We start from the raw sequence: 24,107 nt of genomic DNA on the forward strand, positions 1-24,107 counted from the left end.
ATGAACTATCGTACAAACGAAAGCTTGAAGCATTGAAGCATTACCTCTTCCGTGGTAACATTAACGGTACCATTGGTGACGTCCGGTTCCGTCCTTTCGACAACAACGGTGGTAGGTGTGGTTCCCATTGTTGTGGTACTAGAGTGAGGAACGATTACCGAAGGAGGGATGGTGGTGAGTTCTGGTATAGTGACAGATGAGACGTTTAGAGATTCGGTCTCCGTGTATCTGGTGTTCTTCGTTGTCTCTTCGGTGCTCTCCGATCTCTCCGGTGTCTCGGTCGATGGGACAATGATGGTCGGCATGATGCTTGCTGTTGTTGTATCTGCTATTGTTGTACTCGTTGTTGTGCTAGTTGTTGTATTGGCCGTTGACGAGGGTGGTTGTTGGGTGGTTGTTGTTGTTGTCGAAGTAGTTGAAGTGGTCGTCGTGGTGGTGGTTGTTGGAGTTGTTGATGGTGGTGATGTAAGTTCAGTGGTTGTTGTCTGCGAAATCGTTAGTAGATGCGATGTACGGCACGAAAAACTTGGTTAGTTACATTACGAAGGGAGCGAAGAAGATGTATACAAAAAAAAGAACTATAAAGAAAGAAAAAATAATATATATATGTGCTCTTCTCTCTCACACATACACACACACATTCAGGCTTTCGTATCCATTTCAACAGAGTTACTTCGCATTACAGCGCTTCCTATACATCGATCGATACCGCCTAAACGGCATAGAAAATGGCATAAGTCGGCATTGAACACGCAGTACCCACAGCTAGACTAAAATATTTTAAGCGCAACGATTCCCTTAAGCGATTGGCGTGGCGAATGAAGGACAAAGACATAAGAATTTTTAACGAAAGCCAGTTATATAGCGATGTTCTTTTGCTATTTTCTTTCTTAACGTTTCTTCTAATTTAAGAGAAGAATCGGTGACAAATTTCAAATTTATCACACGATTCGATTGGCTTCAATCTGATACTTACGGTCGACGTGGTGTCCGTAGTGGTTCTATTCAATGCACTCTCCACTACATTTGGTTGATTCACGATTGGAATCTCCTCCTCATCGATATCCTCTTCGGTCTAAGACACGCATAAGTTCCGTTAATTTTCCATAAAATTAAAATATTACTCTAATTACTCTTCGTCGTATGAATACAACTTACATTCCAATCGATAGATTCTTCTCCATGGTGATGCCTGTGCGGATGTTCGGGCAGATTTTCTCTAGGAGAATTCGTGTCCGGCATGAAAGTTGGCGATACTTGCGAGTCATCGCCATCCTCACCGTCCTCGCCATCCTCACCGTCTTCGTCATCCTCGCTATCGTATTCGATGTCATAATCATCGTAACTTTCGTAGTCCGCGTTACCGTAATGCCCAGAACCGCTTTCCCTTCTGCTTCTCAGTAACAAGCTCGACTCCGTCTTGACGCGCCATAGCAGGACCGGAAGTTGCATCACTTCCGCCAGGGTACCATCCTTCGCTTGTTCCCGCAGATGTTTCACCAAATCTGTCTGGTGCCTCCATAAATGACCGTCGCAACCGACCTTTTAATAAAATTCCAACGTGGAATGTTAGCTTTAATCGTTGTCAATATCCTTTGACATTCTTTCATTAAAGAATTGCGAAGTGGTATAGTACAGAAAAAAAGAAATAATAGTCTTTGAATGAGATTCGAACGTGGACCGTTGCAAATCGACAAAAGTAAGAAGACTACGGGGGAAGTAAAAATTTCAATCAAAAGATCTCACCTGCCACTGGACCGCCGTGAGGTGTTTCTCTTTCCGGTGTTTCACGTTTCCTGATCCGCTGAGGATCACGGTAGAATCATCGTTGAAACTCTCCTTGGCGTTTTGCGGATGCATCGAAAACGCGCTCTGAAATTCGAATCGAGGATGAACGAAACGTCAGAAATGAATAAAAGAGCCGAATTTTTTGCCGATAGTAGACAGCGCAAATAACGAGGGAGATGTCCGCGCATCCCGATTTCGATTACGTCGAGCACTCTAATCGCACGGAAAATAGATTTTTGTTCGTCGCGACCCGGCTAGGGCAAAAATTCCACGGGATGCAATTAAATCATCCTCAATGGCTGAAGATTGAATTCACGTAATCGATTTGATTATTCCGATGAAATGAATTTCTCCGACGATGCAATTTCCCGTGATTTAAGCGGCGCGACTCGTTTCGAGATCTCCTGCGACGTTTCCGAAATATTTCCACTTCGATATGCAGAAACCTATGATTCTGCAAATATGGTTATTTGATTTCTAGAGTTAAAGTGTATACAGTCGAGTGGGCCGTATTATGTACAAAGAAAAATACAGCGGCCGAGGAAAATATTTGAACAGTTACCGCAGAAAAATTTTATATAAATATTATGATACTTGTTACGATAACAAGATTCATCTACAAAATGGCAACAACCGCGGAGATTGTAAAACGTACGAAAAAACTAAATACGATCTAATCTCTAGCGCGTGCACTATCGCACACTCTTCCGCTCTACCTGTTTTTGCCTCGTGGAAAATACTATCTGCATTCTTCATATTGCACCTAACTGCAGTTTCTCAGCGCGCAGTCATAAAAGCTGCAAATCTCATTCGTTCAAGCGATACCAGGCAATGTAAAATACCGGAGAGAAAAATTGGACGTTGTTGTCTCCAACAGCAGTAAAAATATATTGTAGAGATAATAGCAGGACGGAAGTGAGGAGGGAACAGTCTGACGCGCGCAGAAACACGCGCAACGAACGCAGGTCTACGTATATAAAGAGTAATGTGTTTCTTTGTTTTTCGCGGTGATTAAATTAATTAAGAATTCCCGAGACGCGCGGTGAGAAAAAAATGGCGGCCTGCTCAAAGGCGTCCAATTTATGCTCGGCGGAACCTCTTCGCCGAGGATGCTTTAAAACTTGAATATTTTCTGTATTATGTCGAGCTCGCGATGCATCTTCTATTTCACAACGTTGCACTGGCTGGTGTAACGTCATAAAGTTTCCCTTCTCATAAAGAAGCTTCTCCTGGCAAACTTTATCAAATATTCCTCGCCACGAGCGTTACTTCGCGCATTAGGATAGCTCCGCGATTTCTCATATTTGCCCGATTAAAACTTCTGTCTAATTCCGGCCTGTTAATGAATCAGAAGGATCTATAGATCGCTCTCGTCGATTCGCAAGACGAGCATTAGCCCAATTTACGGGAAGAAAGAAGTTTGGAATTTTTGATAATCCAACGGTTTGCAGCGATAGAAAGGCAACACTTAAATCCTACGTATCCAAAAACGAACGAATCTATCACGCTACGGATCAATTGCGAATTTAAAGCGCGATTCAGCAAGCAGCTTGATTCTGATCGATTCTGAGTTTCTTCCTGTCGGTTCGCTCGAATTACTGAAAAGCGGTGCTCTTCGGTCTTTTTATCGCCAGTTGTCTCGATCTTTTCAATCGTTCGAAACGTCAGCAGAGACGCACGTTCGACGAAATGCGTTGGAATTTGTAGAAATCTGGTCGGAAATTTTGGTTCGTCGGTCGCGTGGAAATCGAGTTTCAATTTTTCCTCGACCTTCTTCTTCTCGAGTAAAGCTACGAGGATTGTGCGTATACGCGTAACGCTATCGTACCACGTGCAGTCCCAGAAATCCTGCGAGGTTCTCGATGGTGTTGACTCGCGTGACCGGCGAGAGGTTGTCGAACCTGGCATCCAGCAGTATCGTCAGCAGCGTCTGTTCCTCCCCTTCGTTGCAGTGTGTCTAAAATCAGAGAGACGTCCCATTTCAGTTGGCTGACTGGGGGCAGAAGCGAACGGTGTCAGTGTGCGAAACGCGAGGAATTAAGGCCGACCATCCGAACGATACTCAGCCGCGATGACGCACAATACGCAGGACTATCAATTGGCATCAATCAACAACGTCTACCAGACTAATTTCTCGGCGAGATTTAAACGTGGCGTACCGATGCAATCGCACGCCACCACTGCACGCGAGTAGAACAAATTCCACCCTTCTATCCCGGGTTCTTTCGATTCAGAAAATTTGTCCAGAAGATCGGTTGGATTTTTCTTGCCGTCTTGTAGGAATTTTATTAGATTTCACTATCTTTTTCGTGGAACGCGTTATATGGTAAAACAAAGTAAAATGGTCAAGGGTGAGGTACAATTGATAAGGCTTAATAATTCTTATCAAGTAGCAAAGAATTAATTTAGAGCAGAATGGATTGTGTTTGTGCGAGATAATGTAACGAATGGACTGCGGATTTTCACGCAAATTCGCGTTTTTACGAACACGATAAAAAGGAGAGAGAGAGAGAGAGAGAGAGAGAGAGAGAATAGAAACCAAGGTAAAGATTTGCGTGTTTCAACCGCTTAGTGTTATAAATAAAATATATAATATAATTTGCCGAGCACGTCGCACAAGGTTGCTGTTTCTCTGGTAAAAATCGAATAATTGGAAACGGCAGGCAAACGATAGCAAATGGAATTTCCCGTTTGCGAGCGGCCAGGGTCGAGAGATCGCGCGCGTACGCGTGCGTCGAGGGGTGAAATCCAGTTTATCCGATTAATTAATCGACGCTAAACGGTTCAAAAATGGCGATGTTTCCGTGGACGTGAGTGATCCAGGTAAGCGGCCACAGTCTCGTAGCGAAGGATAAACGTGATAATTTCGTCGAACGATTTAACGAGCACGGCATTGCGACCAATTAATTATCTAGATACCGAAAATCGGCTGGATCCGATTAAAACGATCGACGCGTCGCGCAAAAGTCAAACCCCGATATGCTTGTTGCTCGATCGGCCGACGAAACCGATTAACGTGCTAATTGATTTACCGCTTCATTAACAGCTTCGGCTGGACGCGCCGAGTTTAGCAACAAACGAGCCTGCTCTGGCCAACCTGAATGATCTGTTCGTTCACTCAAATGGATAATAGGTTTAAAGAAACGTGAGTTTTTTAACACTGGAAATATCAGAGTCTCACTTACAGACATATTTTTCTTCTACTCGACTAAACTTAAAAACGACTTATTATTATTTTAGACAAGACATTGGAAATTAGGAATTTTTACGGGTTCAAGCGAAGATGGCCTGATTAATCGTTCTATGGTGAAACGATTAAGCACCGAAGATTTTTTACAAAATACAATTCTATACAATGAGATTTGAAGATATTAGGTTGTCCGGAAAGTGTCTTTCTTTTGCAAATGTGTTTTTGTTTTGCAACAGTGTACCTTTATACAAACCAAGTCTGTGAAATGTCGCGGTGTTTATCTCAACAGAACAAAATGGATCGTACGTAATTCGACAAAATAACATAAAACGAAAAACCTTGTGCGTCTATTATTTCCTCATAAAACGAAAGAAATTTTTCGGACAAGCTAATACAAGTGTTCCGAAACAGCAAATTTACTTATTAGGATAATTTCCAATTATGGTTTAATATACTGTTCGATCGATATCGTTGGATCCTAAAAGTTTCATTTTTTTCCGCAATTTTATTTTCCTTCGCTGACGCGACTACGATTCAAACACGTAATTCTGTTCGGTCGGTTTTCAACGAGATCTTTCGTATTTAAAAAGAGAGGAACGGTTACTGTTCGAAACGAAACGATTTGCACGGTTAGTGGAAAAAGTTAGCAAGTTAGCCAACAGGTTGCGAGATCCTACGATTAATTCTGATAGTGGCAGGCTAGTGGTACCTGTTGTTCGGACAGGAGCTAGTTGAACCGTTGCCAATAGAACGCTTTCATCGTTAACGATAGGACCTGGCAACGGTGCTCGAGAACTTTTGCTCAAATATAAGGAACTCACCTTTCCGTCTCTGTGCTTCAATTCCTCGTGCTTCTCCGGCACCACTTGCACGACGAACAGGTTCTTCGTTTCACTTACATCGTGCTTTGGCACCACTTTCACGCTTAAAACGCGTCTGCCCACGTCCTTCTTGGTCGGGACGCCCATCAGAGTCGACGCTGCGTCGTCCCAATACAACCATCGTAGCAGTTTTCCGTTAGGGTCGAACAACTGTTTTTGCAACATATAAAAATTGCTTAATGTATCTGTTTCTTTCTTAATCGTTTGATATTAAAGCTTCTAAGACCCGTCAAGTTGCGTCCTTTGTTGCAAATAAAATTTCAACGATGACGGAACGTACCCATGAAGAATCTTTCAATGAATTATAAGCTGTTTTATCTGATTGTCCAAGTGAAATATTAAAAGTTGAATAATAAATAAAATTTATGTTGACAATTGTGGATCTTAATCGTGGAAATAAAAGTAAAGGAACAGTTAGATTACACTTATATCAAAATAGTTTCAGATTTGTTTAACACTTTGATTGCCACATTGGTCATTGGTGACCGGAGCGCTTGAACTTCTGACAATTGTGAAAATTCTATGAAAATTGACAGTCAGGGCATTTTGAATATAACCGATAAATAGAAGATACTTTGAAACAAAAAGAGCCCCATTGAACGATTAAACATTTCTATTGGAACATCAATAAAAAGAAAATGAGAACAAATCTTGCATCTAACTGTGCACTGTATTTGCATCCATATCTTTGAGGGCTAATCTACGAATATTATTATAAACACACCTTAGAAAATAATCGCAAATGCTGCTTTATAATCATATAATTGAAGTTAGAAGTGTGCACATACCTTACTATTATATATAGAATGAGCAAATACTGTTTACTAATATCTTCTACACGTTTCGACAATATATTCTGCACGTTTTGCTTACGACGAAATAACGAATGCGAATGGTTTGTTGAAATAAACGAAGCCTTGCTATAATATGTCGCTATCAACTGCTACCAAGGCGCCACGGTGGTCACCCGTGACCGTCAATCAGATAAATGGTCCATTGGAGAAGAATGTTGTCTTAATCATCAATTTATTATTATTTTGCCATTACATGCTTTGAATAATAAAAATACTCAGCGAAACATGTGATTTCGGCGTGGCAGTCAAAGTGTTAATACTTTACCAACCGCTAGCGATTTAACAGCATACGCACGTCCGACCGGCATCTCAGGCACAGATTCTCCCTAGCGCCGACTCTGTTTCGGTTTAGACTCTCCAATACCATTCTTTTTGTTCATCGCGAAAGGTACGTTTTTCAAATTGGTATAAAACTGTGGGAGCTTACAAAGCAACGCAACTGAGGCAACTGAGCAAGGTACATTAATACTAAATAACAATTTGTTGCTCAAATAAAGAGAAAGATTGTCGGCGACAAAAAGCCGATTAATAGGCTATCGATCGGTAAGCGTCGGCGATGAAAAGCCGATTAATAGGCTATCGGTCGGTAAAGCGTTAATATGTGATTTACAAGATTTTCGTTGATATATATTTGCACGCGTCTCAGCACTCTCTTTGTCTGACCATCTTCTATACCACACTACTAACGGTACAGTTGCATTCATCTGTTTTTCGAGACGCTGTGCACACACATACTTCCATACATTCATACTCACGTACGTGTGTCACTACTACGCGGTTAATCTCCTCTAGCACACAAAATTGCACATATCTCAACAATTTATTGAAGTTTATTTATATCGTTTTACTTCCACATCCAATTACGAAATAATATCCGGTGACACGAGATAAATTCTCAGTAAAATTGCCGGTCGACAATGTGTTAAATAAAACGAATTATTTAATACCAAAACTACCAGAGTAATCGAAATGACCAAGTCGTGGTTTTTTAATAGAAATTTTGTGGAATTTGCAGAAGTGTATTTTTTTTGCTTATTCTAAGTTTGCTGTTCAATCGATGACCTTTTATGGCCCCGCGTCAATTCCACTGTCAGGTACAGGTAATTATCACAGTAGCGAACGCGTGAGTAGAATTGTGTAAGTTGATAGTTGGTAATGTGTGTGCTTCAGGCAAAAGGAAATTAGACGGGTTTAATTGAGTTTGGTTTCGGGTCAGTCACTCCATCGTCCCTACCCGAATGTCCAATTTCACTCACGCGGTTCACAGACGTTTAACATCTCGTCAGATTTTTGCTTGCGTAATAATTATAGTAAACGTCGATTAACAAACTCGAGAACAGAGTAAACGATTCTATCTTTCTACCTCTTGCGTTAATAAAAGCAACTCACATATTGCTTTCGTAACTGTGTGTCAAGCAAGCAAAAGAAATATAATTGCGTAACGTATGCAAATTCCATGGGTCGGCGAGTGAAAATCGCTGGCGAAAGAACCAGTCAGAAGAGAAAATCCGGAGGACGAAAATCCGTACGACGAAAAATACGTATTTAGATTTCTCAATCAGATGAAATAAATCGCACGAAGATAGGGTACGTTTTCATAAGAAATTGGCGAATTTATATCGGCTGTGGCTGTAGTCTCGCGAAATTTCATCGTCGTGGCCGCAAATAACGTGCGAACAAAAACAAAAAGGCTTGGCAGATGTGGTTTTTATTTTCGTCGATGCCATTGGGTATTCTTTCTTCGAAACGTGTGGGTATGTTCATCGGTCGAGGGTCGTTGCTCGTTCGATTTTATCGCAAGAATAAAATGCCTATCGACGGCCTACTAAACGAAAGAGAAGATACGGCTGACGTGCGGTGCTGGCGATTACATTTGGATTATCGAATTTTCATTTCACTATCGTCGTTATCGTTTCGAAACACGAATAGTTCGTGCGAACGTTCGTGCAGCAAAACCACATATCGATTGCCGCTTAATAAATTTCTTCTGGGTTATTTAAAGTTTCCTTAAAAACAAAAAATGTCAAGAAATCCTTCTGACCGATTCGATGGGCGATAAATCTGCAAGCATTTGGTCGAATAAATTTGTTGCAAGTCTAAAACGCTTCGAAAATTCAGTTAGAATTGCGTAGAATGTACTCGAGTGTCGGTTCGACCCTCGTTCAAGAACATAAAATGCTAATGTAGGATCTGGTTTCCTGGCGATGAATGCCGTACCTTGCGAATTTCTATCCGTGTTATCGGCAAATTGAATCAGGAATATGGATACCTAGGGGCGTTAGCATGGCCGACAAAAGGAAGCGAAGGAAAGACACGGGAAGCTACGTACGGTAGGATGACGGTATGAAATTTGGCGACAATCCAGAATTTGCCCGAAACGGAACCCTGGAATTCCTGGCTCCTTCCCGTTTGACAAATTAAGACGCGTTCGACTATTTGTTGCACCAACGTTCTGGGTCAAACTGAAGTTACATTAACGTGCCGAGATCGCTATGATTCCATAGAATCCAAGAGTTGCGAAAAATTCGGTTAAAATTCCACTGTCTCGGGAAACGTAGCCGTGAAAAATTTCTCAAGGCGAAAGAAATTACCATCGATATGTACCACGTAATATCTTGAATTTGAGTTTACGATCCGAGAATATTGAAAGAACGACGTTATTATTTCATTAGCTTGAAAAACAATTTTGTAAAGAAATTTCCAAAATAAAGTTAAATTACTGTGCATATGGCTGCGACATTAATTTCAAGTAAATAATACGAGTTCGAGTATAATTAGAAAAGTAATTGCAAGTGTCTTGTTGATAACAATTTCTCTTTCATCGTTGTCATCCTTCGTTGAATAATTTCTTTTACCATTTTCTCTTCTTTTTACCTACTTATTACATAGATGCTTATCTACAAAAAGGTAAGAGAAAATTTTCCTGGATCTGCATCAAAAATTCTCGTAAATCATGCTCGTGACAGGGGCTTATTACTTGAACCTGTGTTTCGTAGAATATAGTTTGCTGCCCACGTGTGCTTCTGATTTGCGAAAACAACACTGTCCGCTACCAACTGAAGAAACACAAGCATTACGCGCCACCCACATCTGTTGCAGCATCACCGGGGATGATGTCACTATCTGATATCCCCGTTTAATAGTGCACTTCGCTTGAAATGGGTCACGATAAATTAAACCACGATACCAACCACAATAAACCGAAGATAGTGCGCAAACTTTTTAAACGTGGCTTCTAAGTAAAACAACAAACAATATACTTTCAACTTTTCGACAGACAAATCCGAGCGAATTTATGCTACCAGGAAAATCAACGTGACCTACTCCAAGACAAAACTCCTCTCTGGTGACCGAAGTCACGTACCAGAAAAGTATTTTAAAGGGATTGGAAAAAGAAAGAATCGGTTTACGATCATTGGCAAACAGCCAGAATTAACACACTTTGTCGGCGGGGTACTTTTCGCTAAACGCAAAATGACTCGTAAATAACAAAGATTAAATACGCTGCTGTGTTACTCCTACGGTGCATTAGATTTATGTGTCTATTGGCAAAGGTCAGAGTATTTTTAACGTTTGTAAATATAACGTTGGCGAAGCAAAGAAAGTTTGAAAGGGACCACTTTTATTGCATTTCGTGGAAATTATATCACAAAAGTAAGGAAGAGATGATGCACGTCTCGAGGTAAATGAACATCATCGGCATGGTGGAAAGTATTTTTCATCGCGTACGATTTAATCGTGTGTCGCAAAAATGAAGCAATTGGTCGTCGGCAAAGAAAAAAAAGGCAAACCCAGAACAAGTGACACGATTATCTCGCTAGCAAAATAAGTAAAATACCGACAATATTAATGGTAAAAGGTATACAAACAAAGGTATAGCAAAAAGACAAATTAACTAGTCGCAGATTTAATTGCAATATGCAATAAATTGCATAAAGAAACTGAAGTCACTTTAGTCACAAGTACTGAGAACAGTCGTTCTGTCTCGTGTTATCTGAGGAACTCGCACTGACGCAAACATCTAAAAATTCCAACGGCCCAAGAGGAAACAAGTAGATATGGAAAGAAAGCACGAAGAAAAACTCCTAACATATTTTTTAACCAGTTAGCGGCGGAATCGTACAGACTCTCCACTGCAAGAAAGCTGAAAAAGGAACATCCTACCGATCTGTCAGCCTAAAAAGAAAAAAGCAAGATCCATTTTAAGGGGGTGTCCGGAATTAGAATGTTCTAAAACGGCGTCTTTTTGCGATGTTTTTTAGAAGGGAAAGAAAGAAACGAAGTTATTGAATTTTGACGTATGGTTTTGTATATATTTAACGAATACAAAAAAATTTTTTTAAAGGAAAAAAAAATTGTAACAGGCTGCAGTCTTCAAAGATCCACCTCGTAATTCTTGACCGAAACAGAAAACCAAGAAAGGATTAAATTATTACATATTTTTCTTCCCGATGAACTAAAAAAAGGCAGAAAATAGTGTGAAGTTACAAATTTTGGCGGGTTTAAAGAAAAAATGTGTTTTATAAAAAGAAAAAATAAACTTTAAGATGCTACAACAATTATTTAAATAAACCTCTTGACGAACTTTTCTAGTTCATCGAGAAGAAAAATATATAATAATTTAATCCTTTTTTAGTTTTCTGTTTCGGTCAAGAATTGCGAGATGGATCCTTCGCGCCGATTGAAAACTGCAGCCCATGAGATAGGCTTAGAAATCTGTTATAATTTCCTTTCTACTTTAAAAAAATTTTTTTGTGTTCGTTAAATATATATAAAACCATATCTCAAAATTCAATAACTTCATTTCTTTCTTTTTATTCTAAAAAAAAATCACAAAAATACGCTGTTTTGGAAGATTCTAATTCAGGACACTCCCTTAAGACTTTTAAAGACGGCATCCTGCTGAATTACGTAAATGAACCTGGCGCATAAGAATTTCCCTAATCTCGACTGGACAAATTGTAATGTTATAAAAAATAAACAAACAGATAATAAAAATAGAACTTAACGACACAAAAGTTATTAACACTCGTATGCGTACGAAATTATCAATTTTAAACTCTATTTCCGTTGAATACTGCAACGTGATTATTTCGCATCTGGTGTTTCCCATAGATAACACCGGTTACAATTACCAACGTAATTAAATAAGGACAACAGCTGGTATTCCCAACTATCGAAATATTGAAATTTAAAGCAGATATAATTCGAGATTTCTTACCTCGTAGTAGTCTTCAGGGCCGCTGAAAGCTTCCTTGTGGACTTTAAGCTTGAGCACATGTCCAACTGGCACGACAACGTGAGGAACGTTGTGCACCTTGTCGAATTGATGTCTTTTTGCGTCATGGAAGTACTTCGGTTCGTACCAGCTGGCCCTGTGCTCGTCTAATCGACGACTGACAACCGCGGCTGCGGTGCTGGTCGTCTCTTCGCCGACGTCGTCGAACACCAGGTCGTCCTCCTGCAGGGTGAGGCCCAGCACCGCGGGCAGCAGAAGGAAACACGCGAGGACGTAAGGATTCTTCATCTTGCGGGGCAGATCTCCTCGATCGTTGCTATCATATCATGCTGAAGTACCTGCAATCAGATAGAAGAGCATTGTTATTATAAACTGGAATTTTTACAGCGAATCTTACATCATAAAACAGCGTTCAAATGTCCGACACGACAAGATAAAGAGAGCGTGTGTGATGAGAAACAACGATGATTTAAAATGACTATTATTATCTAATAAACTTGGATAATCTTTCAGCAACTTTTTTTTCATATATATATATAGAAGATATCGAATTGTTTTTCGATAATCGAGCGTTTACATTATTGCGTAATCACTGTTGACATTTTGCTTTTTATCTCACTGATTCGCGTAGGCTAGCGAGTACACAGAAAGCTAACTGGAAAGTGATAAAAAGGCGAAACCAACGGGAATAGCTGAGCTCGTTCAATGAACACCCCCACTATGATGAAGTAAAAATAGTTATGATAACAGCGGCTTCATATGATGTATAGAATCACGTACGAACGATGTGTCGGCACGTTCCACGTTCGATTGCTCATTAAATACTGTCACGCGTTGTTAGATCATAGAGAAACAGATTCGTGTTCATCACGCAACGTGCCTTATCGGAAACAATCAGTCATATATTCAGAAACAATCAGTCATATATTCATCTAGCAAAAATTTATACCACCGTACTACTAGAATTATTCATCTATTTATCTAGTTTATTATACAGGCGAACTGGTTTTGGTAAAGGCCAGGCATTGAAAGAGGGTCAGAAATTATAAAGAGGAAATATTGTATACAAATAAGAAGATGCTATAAATCGAAGCGCGATCGAATATGGTACAAGAAATATTTTCGTAGCTCTAATATTAACTTTTGTTGTATCTTCGTCGACATCTTGGAGAATGGAGATTCGGGCCAGTTTTGTGATATTTCCGCTAAAAAGTATTTTTAAAACATACAAACTGTCCACATTTACTCCGTTAGAAGCGTTAACCAGCCAATTTAGACAGTCGAAAAATCCACAAAATCTACGAGCGATACATAAATATCGGTATGATTCAGGTTTGAAATTAAAGGAATTTGACGCTTCGGTGTTGCGAAAGATTTGAAATTAATCCAGCTAAGGAAATTTCCAACGCCGATAAGGAGCACGAAACAATGCACGTTCGATCGATCGCCATTTCACGCGCTAATCGTCTCCGGATCGATGAAAATTAACGGTGAACGATCGAACGATTCGCAGCCTGTATTTCTCAGCTCGTAAGTCGTTGGCTTCTCTCTTTTTCATTGGTCCAGTTTCGTCGCTCGTTCCATGGGTATTTAACGAAAGGAACAATGGAACGTTTTCGTGAACGAGACCGAATGCATTCAGTAGCCGACCAATGATAGTCAATAAAGGCTTTCATTGCATTTTTATTTCCTCTTATTGCTCGGTCTGTCGAGGACCGTGCCATTAATTGGCCGAGCCGGACAATGAGGACCTCACAGTTAAGTCGACGCTGCTCCATGTTTTCAGCGGTAAATACACGCCGTCTGCCATCGCCGTGATCCTTTTTATTCCAACAAATTCTCAACAATTTCTACCACGTAGAAAATTTCTCACGAATGCTGCGTCGCGAACGATTGATCGGTCTGTTAACTCGATGGATGCAAACGAGGTATATTGGATTCGTTGATAAAGCGTCACTGGCTCTAACATAAATTGCAAATTAGATTGAACGAAACTTTCGATGATAGTTTTATTAATCTTCGCTAATGTTTTCTAAATTTTTAATATTATTTATATATCCGTTGGTAGACTTTCGTCGATGAAATTACATTGTGTAACATTTTCCTGATACCGCCAATTTTTCGGAAACATAAACTACGATGCAACTGACGGTAGCATAGGATACTATTAAAATTTAATTCTTCCGCTGCATTCTCCGCAATTGAAGATTTCGTGCAACTGGAAAAAACTTATGTTCAGAAGAAAGTTACAGAATTATTTATAGAAGATGTAATGCTCTTAGCGAATGATGACTCGATGTTTTAGGATTTCTACGTATATCCTTTCTAACAACGAGATTAATATTTTTAATGATTCGCCATCGATATATAGTCTGTCATGATATGAACACGAAATTAAATTGAACAATATCTCGATGCATTTCGCAGCCAAATGTGATCCTCCCGATACCAAAGACACGTAGAACTGTGACACACGTTGCACTTTTCCGCAACTGATGCCCTGACCCGTTTGCGATGCACTTCTGACCCTCGTTACTTTATTGTAGTAAAGGCGATAGCGCGATTCATGCCGGTTTCCAACAATGAAGCATTGTGAAACAGCCATGACCCGCCCGCCTTCCGGATAAGCCGTATCATTGTCATTCAACGACTTAAAAAATAAATCATACGACATCGATAACCCACATCCCATTTAACGAGCGCATAAATCAAGTACCCTTAATTGCTAATCGTTATCGAACCAATTAGCTTCGACAAATTAGGTTCAAACGTTTACTCTATCGTTATATTGGTATTTGAAGATCCGTTTTATTTTTCTGAATATAATAAGAAGAAAAATAAACAGGGCATTAGCGAAGATTTGCTCGTCTGTTAAATATTCTACAAGATAATTGATATTTCTGCATCTTATGTACATTGTATGCAACTTTTCCACTTTCTAACGTATCTTTAGACTTTCTAAATAAATTACAAATCTTCTTGTCGTGTGTCATCACTTTGCTAGATGGCAACTAAGTGATTGCGGATTTTGTCATTAGGTGGTATCGACACAATCCGTAATCACTTAGTTGCCAAGGCAATAGATCCTGACAGAAAGATAATCTCGATATTTAAAACTGATCAGAAAACGCGGTCAGAATCGATAGACCACCGATTTACCGACTTCGCGTGATAAATAAAACATGGCACACCTGTGGCGAGCGTCTATGGGGAAACTGCGAGATTAATCGCGTACAAATCGTCCATTTCGTTTTCCAAATTCGGAAACCGCGTTCATTCGTATCAGCAGGTCGGAAACGCGCTAACGATCCATCGAAACAGACAAAAACGGTTGTATCGACTGGCATAAATTACACGTCTTTACCGGCGCGCGCTAGAATCCCGAATAGGGTTTCGCTTTTAAACGATCGTATAAATCGAGTTCGTCGCGTTAATCGAAAGGAGGGCGACGCGTTTTACTGGCTGCTTCTAGGAAACATCGAAGACGGCCAACAGTACCAGAAGACTATGTCGTAGGTGGAGACAATCGAGTTTGCGTCCGGATTTACATACGTCGCCGGGAACTTTTGTAACGCTGTGGTCGTAGTATCTGCGACAATCGTGCAGTCTATAAGCGACCAACGCGTATGGAGAGTAGCGTAACGCTACAGTGTTAGACTTTGGAGGAATCTGGAAGAAACGATGCCTTGGAAAACGTTCATCTTTCACCTTGATGTCGTTTCGAGAATCTTTGGCGAGTTTTTATTGTCCGTCAATGTTCGAGTTCGATGGCTGAAGTGGTCGAGTATTTGAAATTACATAATAGCACAAGAAGAGTACTTTTGAAGTACTATAATATAATACAAGAAGAGAGTATAATCGTGCCGGGTATTAGCTTGTCCGAAAAGTGTCTTCCTTTTACAGACACGTGTTTTACAACGATGCATCTTTATACAAACATGAAACCTAATCCGTCGAACGTTGTGATCTTTATTTTGATAGAACAAAATGAATCATACGTAATTCGATAAAATAATATAAAACGGGAAATGTGTATTATAAAACGAAAGAAACTTTTCGGACGACCTTTACTTCGATCTTGGAGGAAGAAATTTTATATAGAGGAGAGCGCGTGTGCAAACTGGCTGGACGATGGCTGTGAAGCTAGTTTTTGAGTAATTTTTACCTACGTCGAGCTACGAACGACAGTTTGAAACACTCGAAGAACGTGAGAAGTTTCACATTGGGCTGACTTGTTTTACTGAAGCTTAGATTTATGAATCAGGATACACATTATATAAGAACTTTTAAATATAAGACACCGAGCTCATGAACATGCTAAAATCCTGCAAAGAGTGGATGTATTGAAAAAATCGGTCCAGTTATATTTCACTAATTAGTACCGTTCGAATAATTAAACAACCACTGTAAATAAAATAAACTGAACGAAAAATAACCCTTGTACATTACAATATATGCTGGGTGGTTGGTAACTGGCGGTACAAGCAGAAAGGGGGTGATTCTACGCGAAAAAAGAAGTCGAAAATATAGAATAAAAATTTTTCGTTTGAGGCTTTGTTTCCGAGAAAATCGACTTTGAATTTTCGCTCGGTACGCGTGCACTTTATCACGTCTCGTTATAACGGATCTCACTGTAGATCGTTGCCTCGATGGATATTATCGCAGTTTAAGTTTGTTTTTGCCGTAACGGAAAATTAAGAATACATAATGAAATAATATGAGGTAATCATAAAGTTTGTTATTACAAAAATTGTTGAAAATGTTGCCCATTCTGCCGAACACATACCTCTGCTCTTCTAATTAAATTTCTATGAACACTTTCTAACGTATTCGATTGTTTTAAAGTATGAAAGACTACAATAATCTCTTCTTTCAATTGCTCGCAACTTGCAATTTCTTCAGAATAGACAATTGATTTAATATGGCTCCATAAATAAAAGTCAAAAACAAACTTAAACTGCGATAATATCCATCGAGGCAACGATCTGCTGTGAGATCCGTTATAACGAGACGTGATAAAGTGCACGCGTACCGAGCGAAAATTCAAAGTCGATTTTCTCGGAAACAAAGCCTCAAACGAAAAATTTTTATTCTATATTTTCGACTTCTTTTTTCGCGTAGAATCACCACCTTTCTGTTTGTACCACCAGTTACCAACCATCCTGTATATTAAGTCGTCCGAAAAGTTTCTTTCGTTTTGTAAGGAAATAATGGACGCACTGCATTTTCCGTTTTATATTATTTTATCAAATTACATTTTGTTTTATCAAAATAAAGATCACAACGTTCGACAGATTAGGTTTCATGTTTATATAAGGATGCATCGTTGTAAAAGACGAGTCTGTAAAAGAAAGACACTTCTCGGACAACCTAATATATATACATATAGGATTATTTATTTAGAAATATTAGAAATTAGGATTTCCAATGATTTCTACCCTATGTGATAAATTTATTGATAGATGGATCCATTTACAGTGGATTAAACAGGAAATGATGGTTATTTAACGTGAACTAAATACAGTAATGTGCTATAACTAAGACAATTAAATGGATAATTCACAACTCACAACTAATAGTTTACAACTCATAACAACTCAGCAACTCTCTCCATTCAATTCTCGACTCCTCACAACTCGACTCTCAACTAACGACTCCTCACAACTCGACTCTTAGTTAACGACTGCCGATTAATTCGTCTTTGTCCCTTAAGCATCTCTTTGTCTTTTCTCATACTCCCACCACGTACGTATTCCGTAACCGATCACGTGCACCTTCTTCCGCGTAAATATTCGACTGAAGAACCGACGACACATTAATGGGATTTTTGTTTTTGGGACTCAAACGGTTAAATAATTATATTTTTATCCAATATTAAAACTACCTCCCTCTCTCTCTCGGACAAACATAAGCTGACATTTTCCAAAAATATTGCAACAATGTACCGATGTAAAAATAATCCTATATTTCCTATCTTTAGTGAAAACACGGGTTGCGCTGTAATTATTAATGAAATAAAAAGTGTGGCATAAAGTGGCGGTGGTTAATCAAGGAAGGATATTACCAGACCAAAGGGAAATATTTATGGAGTCAATTCGTGGCACTCGAACGACAAAAGTGGAAGCGTAGCCAGTTGTATCCGAGGCGAAGAACGTTGTGCACGGGGTTCGAGGTATTGTCAGCGAGCTGCTTATTTCAGAACGCGATTCACTTTGATTCACCGACGACAAGAACGTCGTGGAGTATGATGCCATTCAATGCGCCATTGTTCTGGCTCAAAGGTTACGCGGATTGATCGAACAACGCGGCTGGTTGCTGTATAAAGCAAGCAAACCAATGGGAAATGAATCGTACGAGTACTCGCTATAGGAAAACTGGCAAACGTGATTGGGGGTAATTCCGATAATTAACACGTATTGGAGAATTCTATCTTCTACTTCCAAACCAGAAATCTATATCCCTTCGTGCATTGTGTAAACATTCGCATAATCCTCTTTCGTTGGGAATTTAACGAAAGCAATTTGCAAATTTATAGCCAATTCAATTACAGATATCTCGAGGTATCGTTGTGTAACTAGAGAGAAGAATATTCCACGAAATATCAACAATTTTTATACGTTAGATTCTACTCAATTTCATTCGGAGTTAAACACATTGCATCGTGTGAAAGAAAAAAGATATGGGAAAAGACGATCGTCCAAAATTTCTAGCACTATGAGGCTCAAGTGGTTCCACAAATGGCGCTGTAAAATAAATGAAAATAAATCCAGTCATATAACCTTCACGCTGCGAAAACAATCCTGCCCACAGGTGACCATAAATAATATTCCAATTCCAAAACAAAGATTCAGTCAGATATCTGGGCACGATTCTGGCCAGAGGAATGACATGGAAACGACACATTGTAGATAAATCCGAAGAACTTAAATCAAAATTTAAAAAATAATACTGGCTCGTTGGCAGACGTTCCAACTTAAGCGTGAAGAGAAAAATGGACCTACGGGATCCAACTATGGGGAACAGCGAGTAATTCCAACATAGAAACTCTTCAACGATTCCAATGAAAAACTCTAAGATCCTTAATAGATGTACCTTGGTATGTTACCAACGAAACAATACATCGCGAGCTTAAAATACCTACAATTAAAGAAGAAATATCCAAATTCAGTAATAGATATAACATAAGAGTTAACAACCACCAAAACCCATTAGTTACTCAATTACTTGACACGACAGATCAGATCCGCACGCTAAAAAGACATTACCTTCTAACATGTACGAGCATCTTCAAATATTTACGAGTTTCTATCAGTGGGCCTCATTTTTTTTTTTTTTTTTTTACTTGGAAGAATTTAACAATCAATTCTCATTGCGAATTATAACTAAATTATTCTAACGTGGCACTATAACGTGAGTAATAAATGATTATCGTATGTTTGATTCTAGCTGAATCTAATGTTTAATTCTAATTATTCACGTTATAATACCATGTCAGAATAATTTACTTATAATTCTCAATGAGAATTGATTGTAAAATTCTTACAAATAAAAAAAAAAAAAAATGGGGTTCACGTATAGAAACTCGTAAATACTTGAGCACGCTCGTGCGTGCCGCAGGATAGTATTATAATGAGGGATAACACTTGAGGGTACCATAAATTAGGCTCTTCATGGTATTATACTACATCGTGGCCTAGGGGAATCGACAACTTCGTAACTGTAGCATCGGATACCGGATCATTGATATATGCAATTATGGGAAACTTATTATAACATTTATAGAACGAAACAAGTCGTTATTTAATTTCTAGCGTCATTTCGCTATTGAAAGTTCGTAAAAATATTTAAAATTCCTCATGTTCTTTATCTCTCACGTATTACACGCAAAGAAAACGACAAAACTTCGATTTTCCTGGATTTCACAATGATAAATGAAAGATATTACGTAAAGAGCGCATAGATATTTTATTTATAAGAGCCCTCGACCTTTCTCTGCAGTCTCGCGAACATGTCAACGTTTTAATATGCTCGAGCCACGATCTAAAGTCACTCACAGTTCCCCCGCAGTTCCGTAGCTAGTTGAATACCGGTTCGTTCCACCGTGAAGAGGAAAAAAAAAAAAAGAAAGATCGCGGTACATAGTCAGAAAGGAATAGAGACCTCGTATCGTCGATCGGACTCGCATAGCTCGCGTGTCAAGCACCTCGCGTTGCCGTTTCGCAAACAAGAGCTTTATCGACGCGTGTTTGCGCCGCGCCAGGTGCAGCCGTGCCGGTGCACGCGTGCAAAATCGGCCAACAACAGTCAGACGTCCGACAGAGAGCGAGGGCGCCGAGCGGAAGTGCGCCAAGGCTGACTGCAGTCGATGCCCTAGTCGCGATTCCTAGTCGCGATTCCCAGTCTTTTGCGATACAAGCAACATGTGAGCATATGCGTAATTCTACGATAATCGACCATGTTCCTTTTTTTTTTTCTCGAGTCGAGTCGAAAACGAGAGACGATTTGCTAAAATGTTATTAAGGTTTGATCAGTTATTAAATGTTTGAGTTGTTCGACGAAACGTGATATTTTGCGGGCAGATTGGAATAAGACTGATGATAGAAAGTGGAGAAGATCGAAAATTTTCGAGATTGTAGGTTTCTTTTTGTCGGTTTTCTTAAGCGACTTTTTCCATCGATGCGAAGTAAGTACAAATATATGCGTAAATTTGAAAATGTAATTTCCTGAAATCTAATTCCTTCGTGCAATGGATATAGAAAATGTTCGGTGATGATAGCGCTCGTTTAATTCCGTAAATGATTACAACTATTAAGTTTGAATCGAGTTGGCGTTAAATTTTCCTTTTGGCTAAGATCATTGGATATTAGAATCTGGTAAAGTCTGTAATCGCTTTGACTTTGGTTATCGAATCTCCGCTAATATTCTAGTTTATCGTTTATTCATTTACCTGTGTACTTCTTAAATGAACTTTATTGCGCTCGACACCAAACTCTCACAACTCAGCCACTTCGTCCCTCTTCGATAAGCAATACTCAAAGGAAAATGGAAGATTTCAACTTCAGTTTATCGACGGTTGCAAAGAGACTAACGATTTACTCGACGACCGTGTCACTTTAATACCCACGGTAAACTTGAGTCAGCCTGTTTTTCGGAGTCCACAATGAGATTACGCAGGAGTGACTAACCTTCGTTAGACTAACAGTAAGTCTAAAGGTGTAAGGAGATTTTTCAACCTTCGACACGTCAATGCCGTTGTTAACGTTCCACGTGGTTCGCGGTGGTCGAAAAAACGTTTGTCAAATATTAATTATTGAGACGTGTATAATTTTGTGTACCAAACTAAATTAGCCGCGTAGTAGTGACACACCTGTGTGAAACGCCTTGTGCGTCTCGAAAAACAGATGAATGTAAGTGTTCCGTTGGTAGTGTGGTATGGAAGATTTCTTTTTATTTCGGAGAATTTTTCAATTTATTCTCGTTGAGAATTATAAGTAAATTATTCTGGCGTGGTACTATAACTTGGATAATAAGCGTTTATCGTATGTTTGATTCTAGAGAATGGAGAATGGTGAGACAAAGACGCGTGCAAAAGTATATCGACGAAGATCCTGGAAATCGTTCATTAAATAAATCTAAAACTATTTTAATATGAATTCTAAGTGTAACCTTAGCGTTCCTCTACTTTTATTTCCGCAATTAAGATCCACAATTTTCAACACTAATTAACAAGTGTAAATCAGCTGCACGCTCCAACATATCCTTCTTCTTATGAGAATGAAATTTTCGATGGAAATATTGGACTGGCAACTAAGTGATTGCGGATTTTGTCATTAGGTGATATTGAGAAAATCCGCAACCACTTAGTTGCCAACCCAATATTAATCGCTAGAAGGAAACGTTCTCGAAGAGCGAAGTCGGTAAAATTATGTGATAAAATCCTCGATGAAGGTAGTAAAATAATGAAACAGTGAATAAATCGATGGAAATCTTTCGTTCTCGCCATTTTTTTCTCATTTCTTTCCTTCTTTTGTCCCAGATAAAGCGATAAATCGGTCCCCGTAGAATAGCGGAATTTCAAACTCTGACCATTCTTCGCGTGAAATATTAATGACAGCCGTAACTCGATTCTTTCAAAGCCTTAACTCGGATATGGCTATCGTTCTTTCAAAAGGACAATTGCAAGATAACTTTATTACATTTCCGATTTTTCCACCGCTCTTCGCGTTCTTCCATACCCACTGGATGTCCATTTTTTAACCATCGATCTATCAGTGGACATTTTATAGGAAGCAAGAAGTTGCAAAATTAACTTACCGTTCTATCGCGTTAAAAGTCTAAAGTTCTTCGCGAATCGCTCGAAACAGAGAAAGCTACTTGTTCATAAATACATGCAAAAATATGTATCGTTGAAGAAAACTGGAATTACCACTGTTCTATAAAGGAGGGAAAAATTTGTTAGAAAAATCTGCTTATTCTTCTATTGCCTGGAGAATCTATCGAAATAAAACATATTATCATCGTTTTGGTACTGTAACAAAATCAACAGAAGATTGGCTGTACGTACGGCCGAGAGGCGATGTCAAATTTCTGGCCATTTTACGAAAGTTAAGACAAAAGGGAGAGAGCAAGTCGTCGATTCACGGTTAATCATTACGAGGACGCCTCTGCCGACTGAAAAAGTTAGCAGCGTTTTTTACGCGGCGCATACGAATGGTTTTCCCTGCGTATGCAAATCACCTGCGGCGTATTATGCCTGCATGCAAATGCCTCATTTGCATTGCAATTATCGAACGATATGTAGGGCACACCGTGATAATAAAGACACGAAGGGAGATCACTTGGGGGAAATTGCGTTTCCGCCGCGAGCCGCCTCTAAATTGCGGCCGCGTGATCGTGCCCCGTCGAAATTCCAATTAAACGCGAAGGCATCTCTGTCGTTCGCGCCGCTTTTCGTCCGCCGTTTCAGACGCGTATTCGAAACATAGCCGAACATTGGTTTCGTAGAATGGAACATGATTAGCGCGACCTGTATTAGCGTAATGACGACGGGAAGGAAGACGGGGAAGAAAGTTTGCGAACGTCGAACAGGGAATGTAATTTCAGTAGAGAAAAATTGCTTGGCTTTTGAGAGAAGTAGGACGAATACCGCCGAGAACGTTGCCAGGTTTAAATGGAAAACTCAGAGTCTTGAACAAACGTCGCGAGGAAACGCCAGTCTTCAAGTGGTCACTGGAGTTTGATTACGTTTGGATGGAGTTGCTCGTTGCAAGAAGATTCTTGGAAGAACCGAGCAGCCACTTGCGCGTAGTACGCTTGCACACTGCTAGCATCCCGAAAATAGTGACTCGTTTAAGAAATTTCTGGTTTGTTGCATTTACAGTTACTCAGAAAGTCTTACGAACGTGATATCTTCTTAATGAAATAAGGTCCAGCGCAATAACGAATGTAGTGATAAGCGCGAAGCAGCGATAAAAGATGTTTCAGCGTGAATTCTCGGTATAAAATGCGCTAACTTTACAGCGAAAATTTGTAACACGTTGCTTGGATAAAAGTAACCTTCTACTCCATAGAATGTACAAAGATTTTTATAGACGTCTGTGGATTCTTTATATCAGATGTTTGATTATGTACGGATAGAGATCTAATAAAAACACAAACACATTTTCTGAGATAAGCATTGACCATAGCAATTCACGATACGAACTATCGACAAACTGCGCTAATTGGCGATGTTTCAAGTGCTATGTTTTCTATTTCCTTTGGGCTTTGCTATTATTTATATCATCTTACGGTAAATAAACTGACAAGTAATTTGTCTTGGCAGGATTTAAGATCGATTCTTATGTATCAAAAGCTAGAAATTAACAGAAGTCGGAATTGGCAAGAGTAGAGTAGTCTGGCTGTTAAATCAAGTATACAAAAGTCCATCCCTCGGTCAAGACGGCCAACAGCTGTACAAATAGTCGGACAGCAATGATCCTAAGCAACTGATATAAAATTAAGCATTTTTACTTTATCGTCAAGGCCCTTAATTGCTACAAAACATCTTTCAAGTCGAGAAATTGGACCAAGAAGAAGGGACGACCAGCACCTATCACTAGTTGCGCATAAACACCGCCGTCACAGAACATAACTCACTTGCTGTCATCCCTTCG

At 39.4% G+C, this 24,107-nt stretch overlaps 1 protein-coding gene across 6 annotated transcripts in view; it reads right to left on the reverse strand.

Moving 5' to 3' along the window:
* The window catches only part of LOC126921714 (dystroglycan 1-like), a 106,015-nt gene that overhangs the window by 6,936 nt on the left and 74,972 nt on the right, over nt 1–24,107 (reverse strand). For 3 of the 6 annotated variants that reach the window (XM_050733492.1, XM_050733491.1, XM_050733493.1), the window contains 7 exons: nt 11,935–12,290; nt 5,800–6,009; nt 3,617–3,745; nt 1,747–1,872; nt 1,159–1,542; nt 977–1,075; nt 45–485 (listed from right to left, as the gene is read on the reverse strand). In XM_050733492.1, the coding sequence (XP_050589449.1) occupies nt 45–485; nt 977–1,075; nt 1,159–1,542; nt 1,747–1,872; nt 3,617–3,745; nt 5,800–6,009; nt 11,935–12,240 (1,695 nt within the window). In that variant the 5' untranslated portion in view covers nt 12,241–12,290. Of the gene's footprint in view, nt 1–44; nt 486–976; nt 1,076–1,158; nt 1,543–1,746; nt 1,873–3,616; nt 3,746–5,799; nt 6,010–11,934; nt 12,291–12,529; nt 12,642–17,522; nt 17,660–24,107 lie in introns of those variants that run through there. The other 3 variants (XM_050733494.1, XM_050733495.1, XM_050733497.1) reach the window with 3 other exon arrangements.

This window comes from Bombus affinis, chromosome 11, assembly GCF_024516045.1.
Source record: "Bombus affinis isolate iyBomAffi1 chromosome 11, iyBomAffi1.2, whole genome shotgun sequence".
Taxonomy (NCBI): Eukaryota; Metazoa; Arthropoda; class Insecta; order Hymenoptera; family Apidae; genus Bombus; species Bombus affinis.